General features: G+C 34.8%; 1 protein-coding gene across 6 annotated transcripts in view; it reads right to left on the reverse strand.

The window, feature by feature from the left end:
* Positions 1-13,435: 13,435 nt before the first annotated feature.
* Positions 13,436-24,995, reverse strand: part of LOC123869034 (protein held out wings) — an 83,503-nt gene continuing 71,943 nt past the window's right edge. For 2 of the 6 annotated variants that reach the window (XM_045911765.1, XM_045911764.1), the window contains exons 6-7: positions 23,673-23,990; positions 19,241-20,569 (exon numbers count right to left, since the gene is read on the reverse strand). In XM_045911765.1, the coding sequence (XP_045767721.1) occupies positions 20,493-20,569; positions 23,673-23,990 (395 nt within the window). In that variant the 3' untranslated portion in view covers positions 19,241-20,492. Of the gene's footprint in view, positions 18,244-19,240; positions 22,643-23,672; positions 24,018-24,995 lie in introns of those variants that run through there. The other 4 variants (XR_006796807.1, XM_045911762.1, XM_045911761.1 and 1 more) reach the window with 4 other exon arrangements.

A 24,995-nucleotide genomic window follows, 5' to 3' on the forward strand; every position in this document is an offset into this window, starting at 1 on the left:
TAGGATTGATTAGTTCAAAATAATGAGAGTTAAAATAGGTAGGTAGGTACGTCTGTATGGTATGCGCTGGGGAGTGCGCTAGAGAAACCTCCCTCCAGGCAGCATTCAGCAGAAGGATTCTAGCAAGCCAGCTTACTCGTATATGTGGAAAACTAATCAGGTTTAAAAATATATCATGTACGCGGGTATATAATTTTTGTTCATTATTTATGGTCTAATAATAAAAATAGCTGAAAACATATTATCATGACATGAAGCAAAATAAAAATTGACTGGGCGTAAATATAAAACTTGTGATTTATGTAACCCCATTTCTTTAGATCGAGTTACATCTATTTGAATAATATCATATTTCCGCATACTAAACATAATATCTCACGAAACGTTAACACCAATGAGACTAAATAAAATAATAGAGTGGCCATTCGAGACATTATCTTAATTCGTCTGATTCCTGTGAGATTTGTATCCAGATATGCAGTCTAGTGAGTAGATTGACAGTCTAGGACCTAGGTCTATTGACAACATTCCTGGCGCAGTGGTTCACGCTGTCTTATTCAAAGTGGAAAACACAAAATACCTACTAATTGTGTGAAAAGACACCGGCATGAGCAGTTTGGAAAATAATTTCAAAATTTTCTCTTGTCTGGTCTAGTGCAAGGCTTCGGCTGTGGCAAGTTACCACCCCAACGGTAAAGCAGTACCGCTAAGCGATTTAGCATTCCAGTATAATGCATGGAAACCGATAGAGCATGGATTTTAATTAATGACATACGGTCCCCACCCAGATTTACTCATAATCATCTTAGACGGCATTATCACTTACCACAAGGTGAGATCACAGTCAAGGGCTATCTTGTCATAGAAAAAAAACCTAAATCCAAGTGGACGGAGTGATGGAAATAAATGACTGGTGTGTGAATGAATAGTGTATTAACAGGGCTCTCTCCGTCACTCGTTTCCACTCGTTTCATACAATCGTAGTTCCAATTTCATTTGAATATTAAGCAAGCAAAGTCCATGAAATTTTGCAGACATAATCTAGAAACTAATAGCTGTGTCTGTGGTGTTTTAGATTTTTCTAAAAATATGTAGTTTTAAAATTACAGGGGCTCCAAGATTTGTATGAAAATTTTAAGACCGCGTAACTTTGAAACCGAATATTTTAACTGAAATCTGGAAAACCACAGACATAGATATTAGTTTCTAGAATATGTCTGCAAAATTTCATGGACTTAGGTTGCTTAATATTCAAATGAAATTGGAACTACGATTGTATGAAACGAGTGGAAACGAGTGACGGAGAGAGCCCTCTTAAGTTGAACAAAATCTAAATGTAGCTGACTAAAGACATAAGTTTCAGCGTTGTCCTTTCTACCACTAATACAATATATCTTTAGCAAACACATTTCCCTGACCGTGCAGACTGGTTTTTCTCGGCCAATATAAATCATTGTAAGCGGTTTCTGTGCTCGAACATATTTACACCTTTTTGCCGTTTCTTGAGAAATGGGTCCGCGGGTATAACGCTTCGTCTGCTGAAAGAGAGAAAAATGGTAGGACAATATTAATTTACGGTGCCTTTGTAACGATAATATTACTCTAATATAGCGCCAACCGTTTTAATTATGTGTCCCTCCAAACCAGTGTTAGATTCATTATTCTTGGATGGATAATATAATCACACTATCACACTAATATTATAAAGGCGAATGTTTGTATGTGTGTGTGTGTGTATGTTTGTTACTCCTTCACGCAAAAACTACGGGACGGATTTGGCTGAAATTTAGAATGGAGATAGATAATATCCTGAATTAGCACATAGGCTACTTTTTATCCCGGAAAATCAAAGAGTTCCCACGGGATTTCGAAAAACCTAAAAAACGAGGGCGAAGTCGCGTGCATCGGCTAGTATGAGATATAATTCTGAGACTACTCAGTATAGCGCCGATTGTATGACAGAACAAAATGGAGATACATCGTATGAGAAAAGGTTATCTATGGTAAGTATGATGACCAGCATTGAAGAACAGGATGCAAAGGGAGATACTATTCTAGTGTCTACCTAGTGATGTTGATCAGATATCGATCTGTAATAGGAACAATCGTATAAAAAATAGACATCTGATCAACGACGATCAAACTTGTTTAACATCATCTAAGACGTGCTACACACACAAAACGCAAAAGCACAAGCTTCAAAGGAGCGTCTTTTTACAGCTAAAATTAGTCTAACCTTTCAAAAAGAAGCAAAAAGCGAACATAAACACTGTAGAAACTAGAAACTTTGTTAAGTAGGTACCTAAGTAAATGTTTTCACCTAACATTTAAATATTCCCATTGTAAAATGTTTTTATTTGTCACAAAAATGAAAAAGAAAGATGTACCCCGTTGACAAAATGCGGAAAAACACGGCTTTTATAATTCAATCCGCGAAAAGAAAAATATTTTGCAGCATTTCATGGAACAATTTAATTTGCGGTGATGCACGCTGCATGCATAAATCACTCTGAGCCGTTGCATTGCGGTAAAAAAGTATCTAGTAATTTTTTTATTCAAACACACTTCCGCGTCCACGTCATTACTTAACTTTGCCCTTTCATCTTCAGTTTTTTAGAACTGAGTATAAACATAAGTACCTGCCTACTTTTAAATCCACCTATTTGCAGAAAAGTCTAATTAATTATAGCTACCTTAATATTGTTGTGTCGCAATGCTTGTACTCGTTATGGACATCAACTCAATTTACATGGACGATAGGTACTCGTACCTACAAGATAATCCTTGAGTAATGATTTTTCAAATTCTACCCCTACAGTGACGAATGCTCTAGTAGGTAATACTGCGACTACTTTTGTTAACTTTGAATAGAGTTTTCTCAATTCAATATATGTATGTACCAGGTACCTATTATTGGCGTCACTCAGAAAAACAGGTATTAAGTATTTAAATATTTTTATCGAATTATTGGAATGTCCTCTCCAAAACCAACACAAAAAAACACAAGTTTAATGTGTAAGGTTATCCGAGAGTTTTAATCTAAACAAACTAATGCCAAAATAAATAATTTAATTAGAGCGTGATTGCTATCACAACATCTAATTATTCAGTTCACAATCCAAATACCGAAAATATGCGATATCGCTCCGAATCTCAGAAGGAGACTCCACTAAAACCTTCGAAACACCCGTATTTATGCAAGTTCAATCTTGTTGGCCTCCTAGCAACAGATTGTATGACATCGAATGAGCCAAATATCGATTTTATCAAACTACCTGCATTAGGTAAATTAGTAATTTTATATTATTTTTGACAACTCAACTCAATTTTTAAAAATAACCTTACACTATTAATAAAATGTATAGAATCCGATAGTTATTTTATATGACTTTCGACGACATTTACCGGTGATTTGGGAGTTAGGCAATAATAAGTGTACCTAAGTGATTTTGTAAAGTGGTGATAATAAAAAAAAAATACCCGGCTGAGTTTGTTGTGTTCTCTTCTCATACTTGGGCGCGTTTGGAACCATCGTAGCTTTAGTAATAAGCTACATAATTAACTAACACATTTATATCGTACAAATTTAACAATTTCGACCATCAAAAGGAGTACAATGATACATACTTTGGATATTGACTTTGACTTTGACTTCAGGAGTTAGTCGATGTCGCTGTCACGAAGCACTGAAGAACTTTTGGGTCTGCCCTTTGCTCCTAAGGGCCTCCCACGTGGCACTGGAGCTGTAGAAGTTCTGTTTAATTTAAAATTAAACGGTTTATTAGGTAAACGTCTAGACAGGTGTGCGTGCTCTTACATAAATTAAAGACCCTTCTAGTTAACGCGGTGATGGCGTTTACAAAATCATGTCCACCCTTCGACGAGTAATTATCTCTATGGCATACTTTTAACAAGAGACGAGTGGTTAAGACGTGGAGAGGATAACTACTTCATAGATTTATGCCGATGCGCGTTGGCTGTGCGCTTCGCACAGATCATTTAATAATCTTAATGATCTGTAGCTATACGTGACCTTGTACCTAAGAGTATCTTATTTTAGTACTAACATAGGACAAATCAATAGTAGGATGTAATATGGATAAGACATAATAATATTGTGTCAGCGTCAAATCCACGCTACGTCTTTATCACCTTTTCATTTTTTAGGAGATCGCACCTTAGCAAGCAGTTGTCTAATAATCAACAAATTCACATTGTAACTGCAAATGACCGGCCAATCGTTTTCCTGCCCATCGTTTTAATTGTTTATAACACACATGGTTCTGAAAAGTTAGAGGTGTGTGCCCGGGATATAACCCCGAACCCCACGTTCACGTGATTCGCTAACTTTGAATGCTACAGAGTTCATTTGACATTGCTTAGCTCTACATTGCTGCTTCATTGAGAGACTTAAAAGTTATATTTCGTAGAAAAAATTAAATGGATTAAAAATAAATGTCAAATGAGCTTTGTTGGTATCATTCAGGGTTAGACACTGAGTTAGCGTATCTGTTGGCAAGAGGCAGATGTTTTAATCACTAGGTTATTACAACTTACTTATATATATAAAAAAAAATCTAAATCAACGTGAATGTGAAACTCTGCTACAAATGTCAGAAAAGCTTTAATTTATGTCGACTATTAAGAATACGGAAAAACGTAGATTCTTCACTCCATAACACTTTGATGCTATTAATAAACGCCCACGGATTATTTCAAAATTTGTGCCAGGCCGATAAAAATAAAGTGCTCTCTTTGAATATACTTTTAATGTCGAACTATTAATACAGAAATGTGATTGGTGCATGCTCTTCTTCACTTATTTTAATTTTCATGAAACTATTAGGTAAGTACCTACTTAATTGATAACAATCATCAATCAGTTGGACCTTGATGTCTATTCTAGACTCTTTATGCCATTGAATTAAACTAGTAGCTGGTACCTACCTGGAAAGGTTAATCGAATGAAAGTCGTGTTCTCTAAAGCTGCCGATCATATTATTATAACTATATATAAATATCTTTGACCGACTTCAAAAAAGGAGGAGATTCTCAGGATTAAACCCTAGATCTCCCGAATAGGAAACCGAAGTTGCAACTATTGGTACCTAGGTATCTACGTGAATTGGCAAAAAAGAGCGAAAGTAAAAAAATGCGCCTATGCCTTATGATACTGCACCAAAAATAATTCATTAAATTAAATAGGTGCTTTTTGATATTTTTTGACGTGACAACGTCTTATAATTCGATAGAGCCGGCTGCACGCACGAAAAAACATGACTCATGCGGCGTTACTTCGCTCTGAGGCGTTCCATGTAAGGCTTGAAGTGCAAGCGAGAGCGCGGAACGAGCGACAAAGAAGCACAATCGGCCTTTGTTGTCACGTTCAACTATCGTCAGTAAACCGACTTTACAGACAACCAATTTTTTTTTTAAATAAAAGGCAGAGTTAAAAGCCATTACTAGTTTCAAAAAGAGCTGTAAATTGTAATACAAGTAGATAGGTAAGTATATGTTTCATTACCTGATAGTGGTAAGTATACAGTCATATTTCAACGTCCGTAACGATCGTTAGTAATTATTGCCCGTTAATTATAGCACAATTAAGCGACATAAACAATGATAAATGTATAGGTACGAGAGATTATAGTGCTTACGGCGGTATGTACGCTTTCATACCACATAATATTTTATACCTATCGGCTATCTTGAAGTATGATTAGAAGTATTGAAGGAAAAGTTAAAAGCTCTTTAGGTATACGTGGACGTGGGCGATTAACTCGGAAGGTGATATTATGCGGTTTGAGTCTACGTATGTTGTAGAATACAACTCAAGTAAGTAATTATTGAACTCATAATACACCAATGCACTTATCTCAAAAGGAGTGCCTAGCAAAAAGCTCTTATACTCAATTTGACGAATATAGCATGTAACGATTAGTACAGGAATTTTTGCAGTCTATCAATAGCAAAAAAAAATTGAGATAGTATAGGTATTATTGTCTGAACGAAACACTTACCCAGATTTTGAACGAATTATTTCCTAGATTTTGTTTTTAATACAGTCAGGTAATGACTCTTGAATCTGAACTCTAACTAAGTATATTGATACCTACAAAGTCCAATTTCAAGGCTCCACGCTCTCGGAGTATTTTAAGATGAGCTTTCAACCAGAAAAGCTAGGAGAGTTTGGAAAAGCTTAAGATTATAATATGTTTAAGATACTTTCCGTTAACCACATAAATCACGGAGATAATTAAAAATAAGTGGCACTTAGCCAAATGTCAGATTTGAAATCCAGTTCAGTATTAGGGGGCCAATTTGTCAAAGTTCCAGTCTTAGGTACCCCTAAGTTTGGGGCCCTAACCATTAACCCTAAGGCCTAACCTTTATTTATGAATGTGTACAATGAAGATGGGTAACTAATCCTGAGTGCCTGACCTGACCTGGCACGTTTCGTCTTTGTATTAGATCCTTTCAATGTAAATAATTAAGTACCTACCTATAAAAATATATACTTAAAGCAAAGAATTATTATTTGCTAGTCCACTCACGGAAAAATTTAATTAAAAATTACGTAAGTAGCTACTTACATAAAAAAGTTAAAAACACTTATTCATGTAACTAAAAAATCTCTTTTTCCTTCGTTAAAATGGAGTTTCCCATGCTGAATGATGTGACGGCGGCCGCTGGGGAAATTTTTCAAATTTTCATTGAAATTAAAGTAGGCGAACTGGGAAGGCATTTATCATGTCTGAATTACCTACCTCAGATAAAATTTAATTTTATGTGAGTGAATGAAATGAAAATGTTTAAAAATAGTGGATTTGTGCTTTTTCTCCAACTTAGTTACTACAGGTAGCTTTTATGAACTTTTTCTTTATTATTCATATACCTACCTACAAATCTACTAGTTATAAATTACCTATGTAGTAACTAACCCGTCCAGGTTTTAACTTCTGAAGATTCTAGATCCAGTGGTTTAAGCTGTAGATAACTATCTTTTTATGTCAATCAGTCGATTATTACCTTATCCTTTTATGTTTTAAGGATTTGGAGGTACCTAACGTTACGTTGTCGCCATGGAAACAATAGGTTTCGGTTCGTCACCTCCCACCAAGGTAAGGTCTTTTGTTTTATTTAGCGATTCCTAAGTAAGTACGTATGTGTCTAGTTTTAGGTATTGGTAAGATAAATCGAACTCGTGATCATAATTCCACCTTAAACTGCATCATAGTTGGATAAAAACCTAACTGGGTTTGATTAAGCTCGAATAAGATGTCATTTATAAAGAGCTGTTTTCGTTAGCACCTAGCTAACAACTCGGTAAGCTCTGGTGTTAAGCTCTAGTAGTTCACCTGGGTCTAGTATCTGGGGAATCGTGGGTAAGTTTTTAGGTAATTTTCGAAAAGGAAGTCCTACTTAAGTAGATGCAAATGCAAAGTTCAAAGGTTATACAAACAAAAGCACGGTCTCGCAGCGACATTTAAAATCACTGACGCAATACAGTTTTCCTTTTGCTTTAGTGCGCTCGCATTGAATTTGAAAACGTGTGTAAACGTAAGAAAGTGAGTGTCGGCGTGCAATAAGTTCCACAAAGGGGAAGTAGTTTACGACCCCGCGCCCTCGGCGTTGTTAGGCTTGTCCGGGTTGATTCTTCGTCGACGCAGTGTACGCAAAGTTTTTAGATAAAATTTTCTCAATTTTTCAGTCATATAGTATTTTCGAAATGTTTAGGTACTGCCTAGTTTTCCGAAATGAGGTCAATGATCTGGTAAAGAAGACCCCGGAGCTAACCAATAGACATTTTAGAAAAAAAATAGTAGCATCGCCTACCTGAATACATACAACATTCAATCAATTTCAATAAATTAGGTAGGTACTTAGTATTAGTCTTTATTACTTAAGTATTAGTTAATTTTCATTTTCATTAGCAACATAAGAATTAATTATAATTATTGGAAGTAGGTAGGTACCTATTAGAGTAGCTACCTAGGTAGGATGCTAAAGATCTACAATAAAAGACCATGAAAAGCAAGAGTAAAAGAATTAACATTAACATAGGGAATAATTAAACCATAGGAAAATAACTAAATAAATAAATCTATACTAACTTACTTATATACTCGTATAGTTGACATCGGTAGGTACCTAGGTATGCCTCTAATCACTGGGTCTAGGAACTTAAGATGTTTGCATATCTAGGTTTTCTCTATATCTTTTTCTTTATTATTTCGCTTATCTTACCCGCAAGAATTATTTTACCCGACCGAAGCTGGGACATATCAGTTCGTCTTTTACCTTAAAACGTAGATGCACCTAGATAGTGTGAAGAAGTTAAATCGAATCGGTAGATATCGACTAAATACAAATTTAATCTATTTTTTTAGCATACTCCGATTAAAATATGTATAAGAATGCACGGGCGTCTTGAGACGTCCCCCCAAGGTTCAGTGCAATTTTACGACCGACTGCCCCTAGCCATCTAGGAGACCCTTGCACGCACCACGACAAAAACAATGCCGATGAATTATACTTATTCCGCCGCTTGCACGGTAAAGCATTCACCTTAGGGTTAGGGCCCTCAACTCAAGGGCTGAAGTGCTGCATTTTTAAAATACCTTTCTGCCTAAAATTTACCTACCAATATTTCTGTTTATCTATAGAGGGAAAGTGTTTTTCGTTTATACTTAGTCTATTTTTTTTTAAACTTTACTTTACTTACTAACTTAAGAACTTACTTAATCTTACTTCTTACTTACTTACTTAATATTATTATTAGGTAGGTAAGTACCTACTTATTCGAAGAATCTTGAAAAAGCTTCAGAAGTAGGTACCTACGAGGTTGCATATCCTGATTTTGAATACATGATATTTTAAGGCCGTGTTCTGATTGCCAGGTTGCCCAGGCCTTCAAAATTCAAAAAAAATTTGGAGGTAGGTATAATAATATAGTGAAAATGTACAAATAAGAAAAAGGAGCATAGCAAAATAAAAATGTAGAAAAGGACTTTGACATAAATCAGAGGGTTTCTTTTATTTAATTTAAAAAAATGTTTTTTTTTTTTTACTTTAATTAATAAAGAAAATATTACAATAAAAATTAATTAAAGCTAGCCTTATCTAATTGCTATACAAGTCATGCCCGCGTGGAATGGTGCCAAGAATACTGGCTGCATTTCCGCGCTGGACAGCCAGGCTGATCCGTTGCGCAAAAAATGAGCCAGCCCTTCTGTCACCCGATGAGGCTTAAAAAAATAGCCGCAAACTGGAAACACGTTGCAAAAGAAAGTAACGATAACTTAGGGTTATCTGCATAAAATTTTCATACTGGTCCCTAAATAGGAATCCCATTCATCATTTAGGATTTTATCGTTCACGTGACGAAGATTTATTGACCTGCCGGTCTATATAAACGATAAAAATAAAAACGCAGCCCAATTATGCATCATTTATTGAAGCTCATGAATATAAATCAAAGTAATCATAGTGCATACCTACCCTACCTACTATGATAATAACAAGGTGGGCTACCGACTTATGAGTCTTGGCTGTGACACCTGACAGCCAATCAAGGTAGGTGCCCATACCTACAGGCTAGTTTTTAATCGAAGTATTCAGTATAATCCAATTAAAATCTAGAAGCATGGTAGGCATAGATAGCTACCTACAAAACTTAAGTATAGGTAGGTAGGTAGTTAGGTCATCATCATGATAGACCTACGAGGGCGGCACTGAAAATTTCGGGAATCAAAGAAGTGACACAACATTACTATTTAAAAATGTATTTATTGCTTTTCGAAGTATTCTCCGCGAAATTTGACACATTTTTCCATACGAGGAACCAATCATTGAAGCAACCATTCCATTCGGAAGTTGGGGTCTCCAAAATGGCCGTTTTGTAGGCGTCCACAGCTTCTTCAGGTGATGAAAATCTCTGACCACGCAATGTATTCTTTACGGCGGATGGTCTAATAATTCTATGTTTTCTTGCTCTAAAAACTCTTTTGTTCTGTGCGCGGTGTGAGAACTCGCATTGTCGTGATGGAGGATGATGCGGCGGTTACAGTTCTCTTTACGGAGTTCAGAAACGACCTGTGGCAAACAAATGCTAGCATACCATTCTGCATTAACCGTTCTTTATCCCTCAAGAGGACTAGTGGCAACATGGCCGGTTTTGGAGACAAACGTGGCCACCATTTTTTTTGCAACACTTCGTGAACGAACAATTTTTGTTGGCTTTAACTCATTTTCGAACACCCAAACTCGTGACTGGTTTTTTGTTTCGGGTTCGTACGCGTATATCCAGGATTCGTCACCTGATACGATGTTGTATGCAGCATTTGAAGATCCTGTGTGGAATCTTTCGAGAGTTCTGACGCACCAAGTAACGCGAGCCGCTTTTTGCTCTTCACAGAGCAAATGCGGTATCCATCGGGAAAACAACTTTTTTACACCTAATATGCACCTAATTGTTCATGCAAGATTATTTGTATTTGACTCATGCCTATGTCTAAAGTTGTCTGAATTTCGCGGTATGTCACATGTCGATCTTTCTCAATCAGCTTACGCACAGCATCAACGTTTTCTTGGGTGACTGCAGTTTTTGGACGACCTTGACGGGGATCATCACTGAGCTTGACACGTCCACGTTGAAATTTAGCAAACCAGCGATACATTGTGGTTTTAGATGGGGCTTCATCACCAAATGCAGAAATCATCCGGTCAACACACTATTTTTGTGTTAAACCACTTCGAAAGTCATAATAAATCATCGCTCTAGAATTTTCTCGAGTCAATTCCATTTTCTCAACGACTAAACAAGTTTGACAAGACATTGTGAAAAGACCGAGAATCTTTTTTTTAAATAAATAAATGGTATTCGATTTTTCAAACCAAGGAGTTTTCAATTAAAAAGATTTTAATATGACAGGGACAGTGGAAATATTCCATTCCCGATACTTTTAGTGCAGCCTATGTATAGTCGTTCACAGCTGGACATAAGAATTCCATACCCCACGGTCTTCCGACGACGCTCCATTTGTGTGAGGACGCCATTCCAGCATCTTGAGAACCCAAGTTTTTCAAACTGCCCATTTTAGCGTCGCGATCCGTAAAACTATATCTGTTAGGTAATTACCCAATCTGATTCTCCTACGGATCTCCTCATACCTGATTTGATCACGTAGAGAAACTTCAAGCATAGCTCTCTTAGACTAAGCTTTTTTATGAAATAGGCAGCTTTAGCTCTAATCCTGTTTCTGACAACGCATACCTATACGTACCTACTTGCATAAAACGTTTTACAACAATAATACCTACCTAAGAGAGGATCCACGCATGCCAGGCTCACAAGCAGCTCAGTTTGCTGGTATGATTCCATCTTAGTCTTACTATCTTATATAAGTACCTATACCTAGGTACGTCTCATTAGTAGTTGTCTTAAAATATGGCATAGGTATGGAGTTAGGTAGACAGATTTGAATTCTTTATGAAATTATTGCACACGTTACATGAAATAAACCAATACAAGTTACAACTTAGGTATCTACGTATAACGGCTTGTACGCCATTGCAGTACAAATGTGGTGATACCAAAACGATTTTGTAATAACTATTTTAACCTGCATTTAAGCAAATAAAATTGATTTGATTTGATTTGTAACTTTTCAAACATTTTCAGTACCACGTAAGCTAATACGTATATTCGTAGCCCGTAGGTAAAATATTTGGAAAGTGTGAATATGAGAATCGTAGGGACGAAAAGAGTGTTCTACGAATGAAAAATACATTTTATACTTAAGTATATCTAGAAGCTCTGCTTTGTCTGCCAATTCCCACGTGCCCTGAAACCGAGTAAGGTACGGGCTTCCGCTATTTTCAAAAGTTCAAACTGGAAGGTTAGACACCTTCCAGAAAATACTAAGCAGGTAGGTAGGATACACATATCTACTTATTTTAAGTAAGTTTAAATAAAAATCTTTGTGTTTTTAACTTAGTTCTGACTTCTTAGTTCATATTTTGATGGCTAATATACGGCAGAATTAAAAAAAACCAAAGCTGATCACACATTTCGAGACCTTCTCGGTTGGAAACACGTGCTGATATATTTATTGAAATCATATAATATTTCTTTGGCGAATTCAAATTTTGGAAATACTAATACTTACCTAATAATAAGTCTATTAGAAAATTACCGGTTGCAGTCGGTACAGTACGAGTGCCATGATAACGAATAGCGCCATCTGCTAAAAATGCGTGGAATCGTTTTAACTAAGATGTTTCAGTGTCATCGTCCACCCTTACTAGGTTTGGTGGCTTCTCGGTAATTGATGCTGTAGCGATCTCTTCTTCCACTAGGTGGCTTTTACAGTCTCGTCAGAGGATCCATATAATATGCGGGCAATTTCTAATATTCTAAGATTTTTTTTTTAAATTCAGATACAAATTAGACGGCAATCTCACCTGGTGGTAAGTGATGATGCAGTCTAAGATGGAAGCGGGTTAACCTGGAAGGGGTACAGTACAGTTTTTTATTTATTTTTATGTATAACAGTTTTTGATTTATCGTGCAAAATGTTGGAAAAAATTCCCGAGTACGGAACCCTCAGTGCGCGAGTCTGACTCGCATTTGGCCGGTTTTTTTAACCTGAGCATCGTCCTATCCATAAACTATACGTACTCGTATATACTGGGAAGTCCTATCCATCGTCCATCGTAAACCCTTTTGAACCTGTGTAACTTTGAAACTTCAATCTTTTAACGGAACTCTAAAAACTAAAGACATAGGTAGATTAGTTTCTAGAGCGTACCTAAGTAAGTACAAAACTTCATCCATCACAAGTCATCACACTAATATTATAAAGGCGAAAGTTTGTATGTGTGTGTGTGTGTGTGTATGTTTGTTACTCCTTCACGCAAAAACTACTGGACGGATTTGGCTGAAATTCGGAATGGAGATAGATAATATCCTGGATTAGCACATAGGCTACTTTTTATCCCGGAAAACCAAAGAGTTCCCACGGGATTTCGAATAACCTAAATCCACGCGGACGAAGTCGCGGGCGTCAGCTAGTATTATCATAAGTTCAATTGGTTAATAATAATTCCAAATACAAAATTCAAAAATCCCTATGAAATACGTCTGTTTGGAACACTAGGTACCAAGAAGCTCTTCTTAAATACTGCACCGCCCGTAGACGTTTAGTAGTCGACTATACCTACCTAACTTTTAACTTAAATTAAATGTAATTTGCGCCAGCCCTATTTTAACTCAACACCGCCCGCCCAATAAAGTAGAACTTTTTAGGCGGGCAGTGTTGGACCTTCAAAAAAAATTTCCTTTATCATAGATACTTGCAGGTAAATTCCATTGTTCGGCTGTACAATACTCTAGCGAAAAGGTTCTTATATTAAAGGAAATAAAACACAGATATACATTTTCTAAATAATATATTTACTAATGCCAAATCAATCTTAAACACACATCAAAACAGACATAAGTAATATGCACAATCTCACTTAACTAAACTATAAAAGTAGATATACTCTATTTTGTTTTTGGAAAACAATCGTAAGAATTTATTCTCCTTTATATAATACTTTGAAAAAATTAATAATAGGTATATAAAATATTTACAAAGTTAATTTTAAGGCACTTGTGTGATTTGCCATTTTTAAAGTATAAGTACAAATAAAAAATAACATGAAAGTCCGTCTGATGATGGCACAAAAATGTTTCAAACATAAACAATGAATGAACCGCATAATTCATTAGTGGCTAAACGTAGATTAGGAAAGATGGCTGATCACTTTAATAAAACTAAAAACCAGACAAAAGCGAGTCAGACTCAGCCATAAAGAAGAAACCCATAGGTAATAAATATTTATATTTTTTAAACGTAGATAATATTTTAATGAGTGTAGGCCATTGATCTATTATTACTAGTTCATAATAGGTCAATGGTGGAGACACCACTATAAACTGTTCTTGAATTTGAATATTCAAAAGGATATTCAGAATTATTTTTAAACTATTTCACATAATTAAATTAAGAAATGGCAGCCATCTTAAAATTTAACAGCTCACTATTTGTTTATGGTTCCACGAAACTCATTACGCAAAGTATTCGTTTTGAAACAACGTAAAATAACTATTAACAGATAACAGACCCTCACAATCTTTGTACGTTATTAGCTTTTAATCACAATCAACTATTGTTATTTAAGGGTGTAATTGCGCAACACACTTGCAATCAAAACAACATTGATTGATTTTTACAGATGTTCAATTCATTATTTGAAAATTAAAAATTACAATAGCTTGACTCACATGTCAGATCCTTAGAATATTACTTAACTTTTTATGGTCTATGATTCCAAGAGTGTCGCGTAATTATTAACCTTCGGGTTAGACCTTGTTGAGTTTTCATCCAAAGCTATGGCCTCAAGTTATTTTGTAAATGCTTTTTCTTACTATTCAGTTTTGTACAAAATACAGCTAAGAATTAAAAAACGGACTTAAAAATTACATATTTTTTTTTGGATTTTATGTTTTTATTTAATTCAAAAAATTAATAGCCATTTTAATCGTGTGTTATTTATGTCCACGTTTTAATTCATATTCGTAGTTATTGCTATAATCTATAACCATAATAAAGTATGGTGGATGTTTAAGGAAAAAATCAGATCATCAAGAAGAAAATTAGTTGGATAAACGCACAACGTTCTGAGATTTTTCAAAAAGAGAAATCGTTTTCAAAGAAAAAAATCATAGTAAGTAATGTTTTTAATAAAAATAATTCATCCTTAATGAAAATGAAGAGGCAAAAAGTAATTTACCTTGTCGCACCTTAATATCGAACCGATAAAAAAGTTGTAGGTAGTAAAAAAATTAAAAAACACGACCGCCCTCCCAAAAAACGAAATAAAACGTAAAAATTTTCACATTTTTGAAAATAGCGCCATACAGTCGCCATATTGATTTAAAGGCATTTAGAAGTTAATATAGGTATCAAGAAACTCTCATATATAGACACAATATGAAACCTAAAAACATTACACTTCTTTTTTGAGCAGTCGTGAGAAAAAGGGGTGGCTTGGGGTGATTATTAGGTATTGCGAGAGAAGATAATAGATTCAAAAAAATGTTAACACAGATGTGTATTTACGGTCATACAAAGAGACCAACATATTAAGTACTTAAATTATGAAGTAATCATGGACGGAGTGTGTTAACAACTTCACGGATTTTAAAATTTTCATACAATTAAATTTCATGTTGTAAATAAAAAAATCTTAAAAAATATTTGATTTAAACTTCTGCCGATGTTCTGAAAACTGTATATTTTTGTTCAAATAAACAATGAGTTTTTTAAGGCGATGCACGCCAATTTGATTCACGTTGTTGAGTAATTTTTTTTTTTAATTTTGCTTAATTCTAAATAAACTTTAATGTTAATTTTTTTTTTGTTTTAAAGATTATAGGACGATTAAACGCTTCTTATAATATTTCATTAATCTCAACGTCAGATCTCGCAAAAAATATTTTATTTTCACTCAAACGTAAGGTAATAGATAGTGAGTTGAAAATTCTCTATAAAATATCAATTTTAAATAACATCTATTGCACTAGCGTTAAAATAGTATATTATTGAAATATTATTGCTTTTAACAATATTATTATGTTAGCTATGTACATAACAATTAACTACATATTATATACGAAAATAATTGCCACAGTTGCGATTGCTATACTAACTCTGCGATAATATAAGTATAAAAGTCGATTTGTTTTACTAAAAATCTTATGTATTATTAATGCTTTCAATAATAATTTACTTACCCTACATCGCGAATTATCGGGTGAGCCCTTCCTATGGCGCCTTATTAGACCATTGTCCAATGCAAAATTATCTTGAAGCTGATTGGGCTGACCAAATAACTTTCGACAAGCAGGTATATTTTCATTATACAGATCCAAATAAGTATAACTCTCAAAAAATCTAAATGATAGAGTTGTAAGCAAATACTTCTATGATATATTCGGTTTGTAACTACAAGAGATTCTCTCTCGAGATTGCAACAAAGGCTTATAATAATAATAATAATAATTATAATATACTTTCAAAACTACTCAATCTACTAAACTTATAAATTATGATGATTTATAGCTCATTCGCGTTGAGAAAATAGACTCTTCGATGTAAGTTCTGACCTTATCGTTATTTATATAAAATTTAAAACTAAGCTTTATTTTCAGCGTTATGATCCACGGTCAAGTCTTTGGTCAGATAGCAGAGCAAGAGAACGCTATTTTTTAACGCCAATAAACTATATAATAAGCTACTTCATCGAGAATTCCTCAAATAGTATAAACATTAACATAGCAAAGTTAACAATAATTTAATCTCTTCTAACTTTACCATTAAATAAAATCAATATTAACAGTTTTTTATAGAACCACAAAAGTGAAAACATTGTACATTATTAAGGCACTTGGGATGCGCAATATTTGATTTGTTATGTATAAATAATAAGCACTACAAAGTATAAAATATAATGATTAACTACTTTTAAATCTTTATATCAGCTAAAAATAAACACAAATTCATATCATTTACTCATCAAATATATCGTGCGTGGTCACTTTTATTCTATCTACTTTACCCGGCTCTACTTGAGACGGCTCGTAGGCGAGAGATGGCTAGCAAGGTTTAATTCCTAGATATTTACGTCAACTCTCATCCTCTCACACCATCACCTTGTAACCATATTCCAGCCCCATCAAAAGACCCTGGTCGCTACTTTTAAACCAATTTCAAGACCAAATCATGCGAAAAATCTGCTGTAAGTTTTCAAAGAGAGATAGTTTGCAGACTATCCAGGTTGCAGAATCAAGTCAAGGTTAGCATACTGCAGTGTAGTCGGGATCGAGTTGATAAAATAAGTGCACGCACCTATTATAAACCAGATTTCATTCTTTATAAACAAGATCCCTAAACAGGCTTAAAAAACGAGCTGATAATCCTCAAACGGCTGAACATTTTTTCATTAAATATAGCTTAAAACCATCTCGATTAAACAGGCTTTCGAATAAAAAACAGCATTCAAATCGGTCCATCCGTTTGAGCGTTACGATGCCATAGACACGAAACGGTCAATCTTATATCTAACACCTGTTTACGTCGGGGTTAAAAAATACCGAACGTTTTGTCAATATTTCTAGCAATGTAGATAGTATAAAAGTACCCTCTAAGGAAGACATTTTAAATTTTTGTTCAGTAAAAGATCTGAAAAATTACTGCGTCAAACGTACAGTATACTCTTTGGCATAAAGTTGCAATGTGTTGCCAAAATTGTGGGTGGAATTGATGAGTAAATGAACATATTATAATTTATATTACACTACCACATCTTGATCGTAACAGTCTAATAATGAAATATCGATCTATAAAATTTTTGAATTCATACTTACATTTAGTAACCGCTATCCTTCCTCTCAAGATGATTATCTGAAGATGCGAATTTCTCACCTCTCGTATTCCATCATTTATGTAATTTGTACTATACTCATTTTACAATTCATATAAAAACTGTGAAGGGAAAAAAACTTACCCAAATTCTGTGCTACATATAATAATTATCATGCATTCAGATAGCAGTCAGCTAACTATACTTTTATAAAATTCATTTATGTCTACCGAACTGAGTCAATTTAATAAGAATTTAGATTTTTGAAAATCTATCAACTTCTCTAAATATGTAAAATAACGGCGCCAAATTTGATTATTGATCGATTTAAATGATACTTTTAAATATTTCGAGAAACTATATTATATAAATATAATATCTAGATCTAATAAATAACTAAACACTAAACGTACGTTAAATAAATTTAGCGCCGCCGTAGGTAGGGTAACCTAACTAACACTCGTGCTTCAACAACAACATGGTCAAGCGACAACAGAAGTACAATGTTACAATACAGTAAATATAGTCGATGGCGTGTGCCACTAAAAATAATATAAAATGTTAATAAAGATCATCTTGTTATAAACATAACAGGCATATAAATGTTAATAGTTAGACTATTAAAATACATAGTACATGTTAACGTGAAAGGCCCAACAGCTATAGCTACATGGCGGCGATGTTCCGATGAGAATGTTACGCGGCGACATAGGGTCCGGTGCGGGCGCCGGCCGCGGCTCCTGTTAGTGCCCCGGCGCCGTTAGCACGCACCTAGCCGGGTTAACGAGAAGAGAGAAAACAGATGTTAGTATCGGTCCATGTATGCCGCCACGCGTAGCCACGATCGCGAGGTCGAACGCTTCAACGCTTTTACGCTGCCCGCGCCGCGCCAATGTGGAAAAGGTGTTAGCAATTTATTGTGCTCCCAGCTTTACGAAGTTCCGAATAGGGGACAGTGGAGTCGACGGATCGACTCGTGTGATACCATGAGGGACCGGCACGACCATGCAGCTAAAAAGCGATCAAACTGGATCTCGGATCGATGTCTACGGTGTACGGATATAAAAATAAAGAGTTCGATAAAATCATATCGGGGGAGGCTATCAGGCATTCGTGCCGCGACATTGAGACTCCACTGAGGTCATGTTAATAAATTATATAACGTATACTTAAATTAGTTTACTTAGTTAATGAAAATGTTAAAATAATTTAGTATGATAATGATAATCTACAGTATATTATTAAATGCCCAATAGTTCCCAGAGAACAGTGTTCGACACGCTGGAAGTGCGACGCAGTACGCGCCCGTGTCGAAGGCTGCCCACAACAAACAAGCATAGGTAATAAATTTATCACTTATGTATAACCATTACACCCCGATGCAAGTATGTAAGTTATTTAATTAACACATCGCTGCAAATTCAATAATAATTGTATATGATAGCATTCATTTAAAAGTTGTTAATAAGTTTGTGATACGTATCCATAATGTCGTTACATATTTGCATGTTAGTGACTCATATAATATAAATACATAGCTACAAATAAATCTGCAGTGACGATAGCAGTTATGACAGTGCGATTCGTAATTATTGTGTCAATATACGGGGACTTGGCCTTGTGGAGTTGCATGTTAGTTGTGTGAGGCTACAATTCACCAAATCGACTGCACGTCATCAACTTTATTAACTCATTGTTTTCAAAATTGTAAAAAACTTTAATTGAAACAATCGCGATCCTGTCCGAGCTATAAATAAAAAAACGCACGTTGAAAATTTCAGACAGTTTATTGCATGTATATCTTCTGAAAATGCATTTAATATTTACAATTAAAAATCGAGAAAAATACTTTACACAAACATCGTCTCTTATAAATCTCTGTTTTGATAATATATTATATTATGGATAGCAATGGTATCCAAAATTCATTGCAAATAAAGCGTGAGATTACGTAATAGGCCTTCGAAGACCTTTCAAAAATCCACAAGGACACAAGTGCAAAAAATCTTATATTAAAAGACTTTCAAATACGAAAGTAAGTAAAATAATACCTAAGGCAAATATAGAATCAACTAGCTTAAAACTTCATATAAAAATCTTATATTGACTAAGAAAACTTGTGATGAATATAAAAAAAAGTCACATAAGTCAAAGGATGGGGCATTTTGATTAATACTGGAGCGATGGCACAAATTCAGAAAATGCTCTTTCCTTTGACTAATACTGGGCGAAACTTGGGAAAGAAGGATTTCACAACCCGAATGTAGCACCGGCGTAAGATTTTGGCTAAGTTGAACACGACAGCTGGGTTAAATCTTTATTTGAAACTTGAACTAAGAACACTTAAATTATCACTGGAATTACAATCCTTCTCCCCTCGAATATATTTCTAAACAATACTAGAAAGAACGCTATTTGTATAAATAATGCATACGTGACTCTCAGAAAGGCACATGTTGTGATATTAAATTACAACAGCAGCATTAAGAGCGTAAAATTATCAAATTTGGTAACGCTGATGTTTAACTTCGAAACACTATAAAATATCTCAAAAACAACACTGTTATAACGCCTCGCATCACAACATGTAACAGGTTTAAAAATCTAAAAAAAAAGAAATATAAAAATCACAGTTAAAATTATGCGGTGTCACTTCAGATCCGGTATGAAGTAGTGATGGGCATAATATCATTCCTCGTACAAACTATTCGGAAACTTAACTAATAAGTACACAATAAAAATAAGGACACAGAGAGACGACGAAGCGAAGGCACTCACGCATTCTTACCGACGAATATGATTGCTAGCTACTTCAGCGTGTCGCACTAGGAAAATACAAAGCTTTGAAACCATCAAGTGACGTATCGAGTTATTATTTGATTGAGATTCAACGGTAGATAAGTCACTTGAAGGTTTCGATAACACGGATGTGTATGCAAGCGTATTCATGGTAAGGCATGCGTGCACGCGCGCATCTCACCTTGTGAACAAAATGGCGGCGTGAGAGCGTTTCGCGGGAATTAAGGCGCTGGTAAGGCAGTGCGCTGGTAAGGGTGCTCCCTCACTTGCGCCAGCCGACCCGCCCGCCGCACGAGACCTAGCGGCATAGGACATTATCATCTGTGTCTGAATACAGCACTATAAACTTCCAACCAATAGGCATCCAATGGCATGCCCAGGCTACATTAAAAATCCAAATAGCTAAACAAATTAAAATAATGTTAGTAAAGGAATGAAGAGAAAGTTTGAAAAAAAGGTTTGATTTTAAATAATCTGCATTCTAAATCGATATATCTAACAACCTGGGTAGCCGATAAAAATAAATGCTGAAAAGAAATTTAATCTCATTAGTTTAATCATAGTACCTTTGATTTGCAAGATACATAATGAAAAATACTGCCAACATATTGTGTTCGTATTATTTAATATTTAACGACGAGTAGTTTTGGCAGTATGACTAATTTATACTATTATTATGCATACCTAACGCCTAGAATTTACCAATAATAAATTGTATTGCTTTGGAAAGACAAAATAAAACATTAATATCTCAGGTATTTATACAGCCGCTCAAGGTACAAGTGAAAGTCTGTTTTAAATAATATGATTTGGACAAAAATATTTGTGAATATACCTATACAGTATAGTTAATACCTATACTTAACGGCTGATTAATGTTCTTTTCATAAAGCTCACTCTTTCCTAAACTAAATCTTTAAAAGATAAAAATAATACTTAATCCTATGGTATGTTCATAAATATAATAATATTATGGCTAATAAATTAATAAATTACGACTTAAATGTTATTACAATAATATAACATTTTCGTTCGCATGCTTTTAGTTATTTTAAAAATAATGTTACGCTATCGTTATAATGTGGAAAATTTGTATTTGTCTAGAATGTTGTTTTTCATGTCTACAATTTAAATGGTTGTAATATTTTTAGTAGTCAGTGTTGTTAATGCTTAGTTAAAATATAACATTTGTGTTGTTTGTTGTAAAAAATCTATTTTTTATTTGGTCCCTTTTGCTTGTAATCACTGGATTGTTTGTCTGAACAATATTGTTATTCAGAAGTTTTAAGTGTTAATAAAAAAAATAACACTTTATGTTAATCACATACGGAAAAATCTAACAAGGATCAGATCACAATGCATGCGCGTTATGTGTGTAGATATATAACTTTGTTATTTTTATACGACGACGATCCAAAATATAACGTTATGTGTGGACACATTTTGTTAATAGATTAGTGGTATTACAAGCGAGGGTTATCACAATAGAGAATGGTGTTTTGTTCGATGCAACTATAGAGTGTTGTAGGTAATAAAATATAAATAAATATTTACTGCATAATAATATAATCCAAACTACTAATTACCTAATTGTATGTGTAATATCGGTAACTAGAGAAATTAACTGGCAGTTGCAAAAGTGCTCTCTATACTCGATACTCGATATCGTTTACGTAAATCACCAACTGCCATAATATAAAATACTATTACAACGGTAAAATAAAATTTGCAATAAATATTTGATTAAAATAATAATTTATGATAATAATAAATAAATCTTTGTTCGTTCGGAAACAAAATATACTTTGTATGACTGTACAAAACAGCTAAAGAGAAAAAACAAAGTCGGTTTTTAAAATTAAAAACATAACGTAGGTACAATAATGTTCGAGTTACTAAACTAAATCGTCCTTATTTTAATACTTAAACTACGTTAATAGCTCTTATGACTTTATAAGAGGCGTGTGAAAATCTGTCAGGGACGGAAGACCCAGCCAGCACGCATAAAAATAACCTTGACAAAGTCTATTTTTAACTAAGCAATTAATTAATTAATTTATGAAGTCTAGGTTTGCAAACATATTATTCTATTAAAATTTAAATATAAAAAAAAAGTTTTTGTTTAGATAAGTATCAAAGTTAGCCGATTCTGTCTTTACTTTTTTTTTAAATATGAGACTAACGGTGAGACTAGTAAAAAAAAGTTATACGTTTATAATAGTTAGTCTGTGGCAAGGTTGTTTTCGCCTACTAAATGCTGGGTCCTAAAAATGATGCGAAGGCCGAAACGGTGAAGTTGGAAGCCTGCCGTATCTTATGGTGGTCTGCATTTGTGGCCAATGTCAAAAGCCAGCAAGTAGGTATCTCGACGCTGCAACCCCATTAAAACATTTCTTTAATAAAATTCAGGAAGCTAAGTGTACAAAATTAGTCTGTTAGTTTTCCACATCTACCGATATTTTGTTAATCTTTGATTGGTTTCCTACAGATTATTATTTATACCATATTGTTCTATTTTATAGCCTTATCTTTGAGACAGAGTTCAACGATTTGTGTGCGTTTTTTAATTTGTCTCAAAATTATTATAGATTCTCACTATCCTATTCCTTAATATTGCACAAAATATTCTCGATTCAACTATCATGGACTATTATAGGTTCATTTAATGGGGTTTGAAGGCGGGTGTTAAAAGGGCAAGACAAGCTAAGCTTAACAACAAATTTGAACACTGAAAATAGGCATGCTCTCAAACGACTGAGCTATATAACATGCTGTTAAATACCTAAAGGTACTTTAAACTTGTAACACTTAATGCAAAGAATATTCAATTTATCTTAGCTTAATATTCGCGTATCTATTACCTACCTAAAAAGATAATGACTACATTTTGGAGTCTACTGGACGTTTTAAGTCAACCCGATACCTTTAGCGTTAGTATTTTAGTAACATTCGATAACATCTAAAAGTTTTCTGTGTACCAAAAATATGTTCGTCAACTTTTGCTTCCTTCTTTATTCACAAATCTAATTCTCAATAACTAATAACTATGTATAGGTAACCCAAGTACAAATTATTGCTTCAAAAAACGAAATTCGATGTCAGATTCCTCCTCAGAACTACTGTTAGAGAAAATATTATGAGTATAAATTAATAGACTGATCGTAAACAAAGAGTTTTGAGTCTTTTTCACTTTGTAGTTATAATATCGAAACTTAACGGCGAAAACACGTCGCATAGATGGGGTGGGGTACCTTTAAATTGAGATGATACAACACGCGTCGCGTGGCGTGGCCGACAGTAAAATTGTTTTCAAACGCGAAAAATTGTACTAGGAAGTACAAAAAACAAAAGATGTTGTCGAATGTTTGTTTAATTAAAAGATCAGCGGGCGAACAACCCACCCGTATGGTCAGCGGCGGCGTACGCTTCAGTGAGAAGCGGATTGCCCGTCAGCGCCGCGTAGTTGGCGTAGTCTGCGTACGGCGACGCGTAGATCAGCTGGTGCGAGGGTTCGCCAGGGGACAGGAGGCCTGCTGCGGCGCCAGCCCCCGTTCCGTTCAGTAGTCCCGCCTGGGCCCCGGGGGCTGCAGACATGCGCGGGGACAGTATCAGCGGAGCACCGAGCGGCGCGGGGTTACGCAAAGCCACACTGCCCACTCCGCCCCCTGGCCCAAGCAGCCGCTGAGTTTCTGCAGCGACGCGTCTCCATTCTTCATCAGCTGTGGATCCCTCGTCATTATCAATGGCTAGCAATAATTGTTACATTAGTTATCGGTCTTTGATATGTGACGCTTTTACAATCGGATTAAAGATCATAAATACATGTTGATGAGGAATTGAGTCAATTGGACGTGAATTTTAGCTGTGGTCTCGCACTTTAATTATTACACCTACAATCGACTTCTATCCATCCTTCCATATTAATATTACAAATATGCGAAAGTGTGTCTGTCTGTCTGTTACCCATTTAACCGATTTTGATGAAATTTTGTACAGAATTAAAAAAAATCTAACACGCGAACGAAGCATCGGACATCATCGAGTATAGGCATACAAGCTTGACAAGCAAGGGGAAAAATTCGAGGGAGTATCTAAAAACTGTAAGAATAAATACTCAGATTTTCATTTGTTAGCTTCAAAACTTTACCCGTCCCACTCAAGACAATCGCACCTTTCTTTAATATCAGACCTTTGTTTAATATTTTTAACTGAACAAAATAATCCTGTTATCATGCCTTTCATTTTAACACTAACCGGATATCGGTTAACCGTACCCCTATTACAATTTCAAATAGGTACCTATATCAAAACTACAGGGATTTACCGTTTTTGCATCGAAATAATTAGTTACAGCTAGTCATAGTAGGTAGACGCTGTACTTTATTTCCATGGTCTTTGTGATTGTAAAAGCGTCCTCAAATAGCTTACAGAAATACAGTCAGTACCTACCCAAAGTTCTATCGTAATGATTGCAATGAAATCACCCACGTTAATGGTTAACAACCGTAACATGCCACAAATCAATTAAGTTAGTCAGTCAGTTAGTCATCTTAACGTTTGCGTGATGACTCATTCTTGCGGACTTAGGACAAAAGTTGACAATACCTAAACATTAATAAATATTAATCACAAAGATGAATACACGGATATATTATATGCTTGATAAATATAAAACAAGAATGTAAATAACAAAATCATGAATTATTTCAATGTAAAATATTATT

Source organism: Maniola jurtina, chromosome 10 (assembly GCF_905333055.1).
Source record: "Maniola jurtina chromosome 10, ilManJurt1.1, whole genome shotgun sequence".
Classification (NCBI taxonomy): Eukaryota; Metazoa; Arthropoda; class Insecta; order Lepidoptera; family Nymphalidae; genus Maniola; species Maniola jurtina.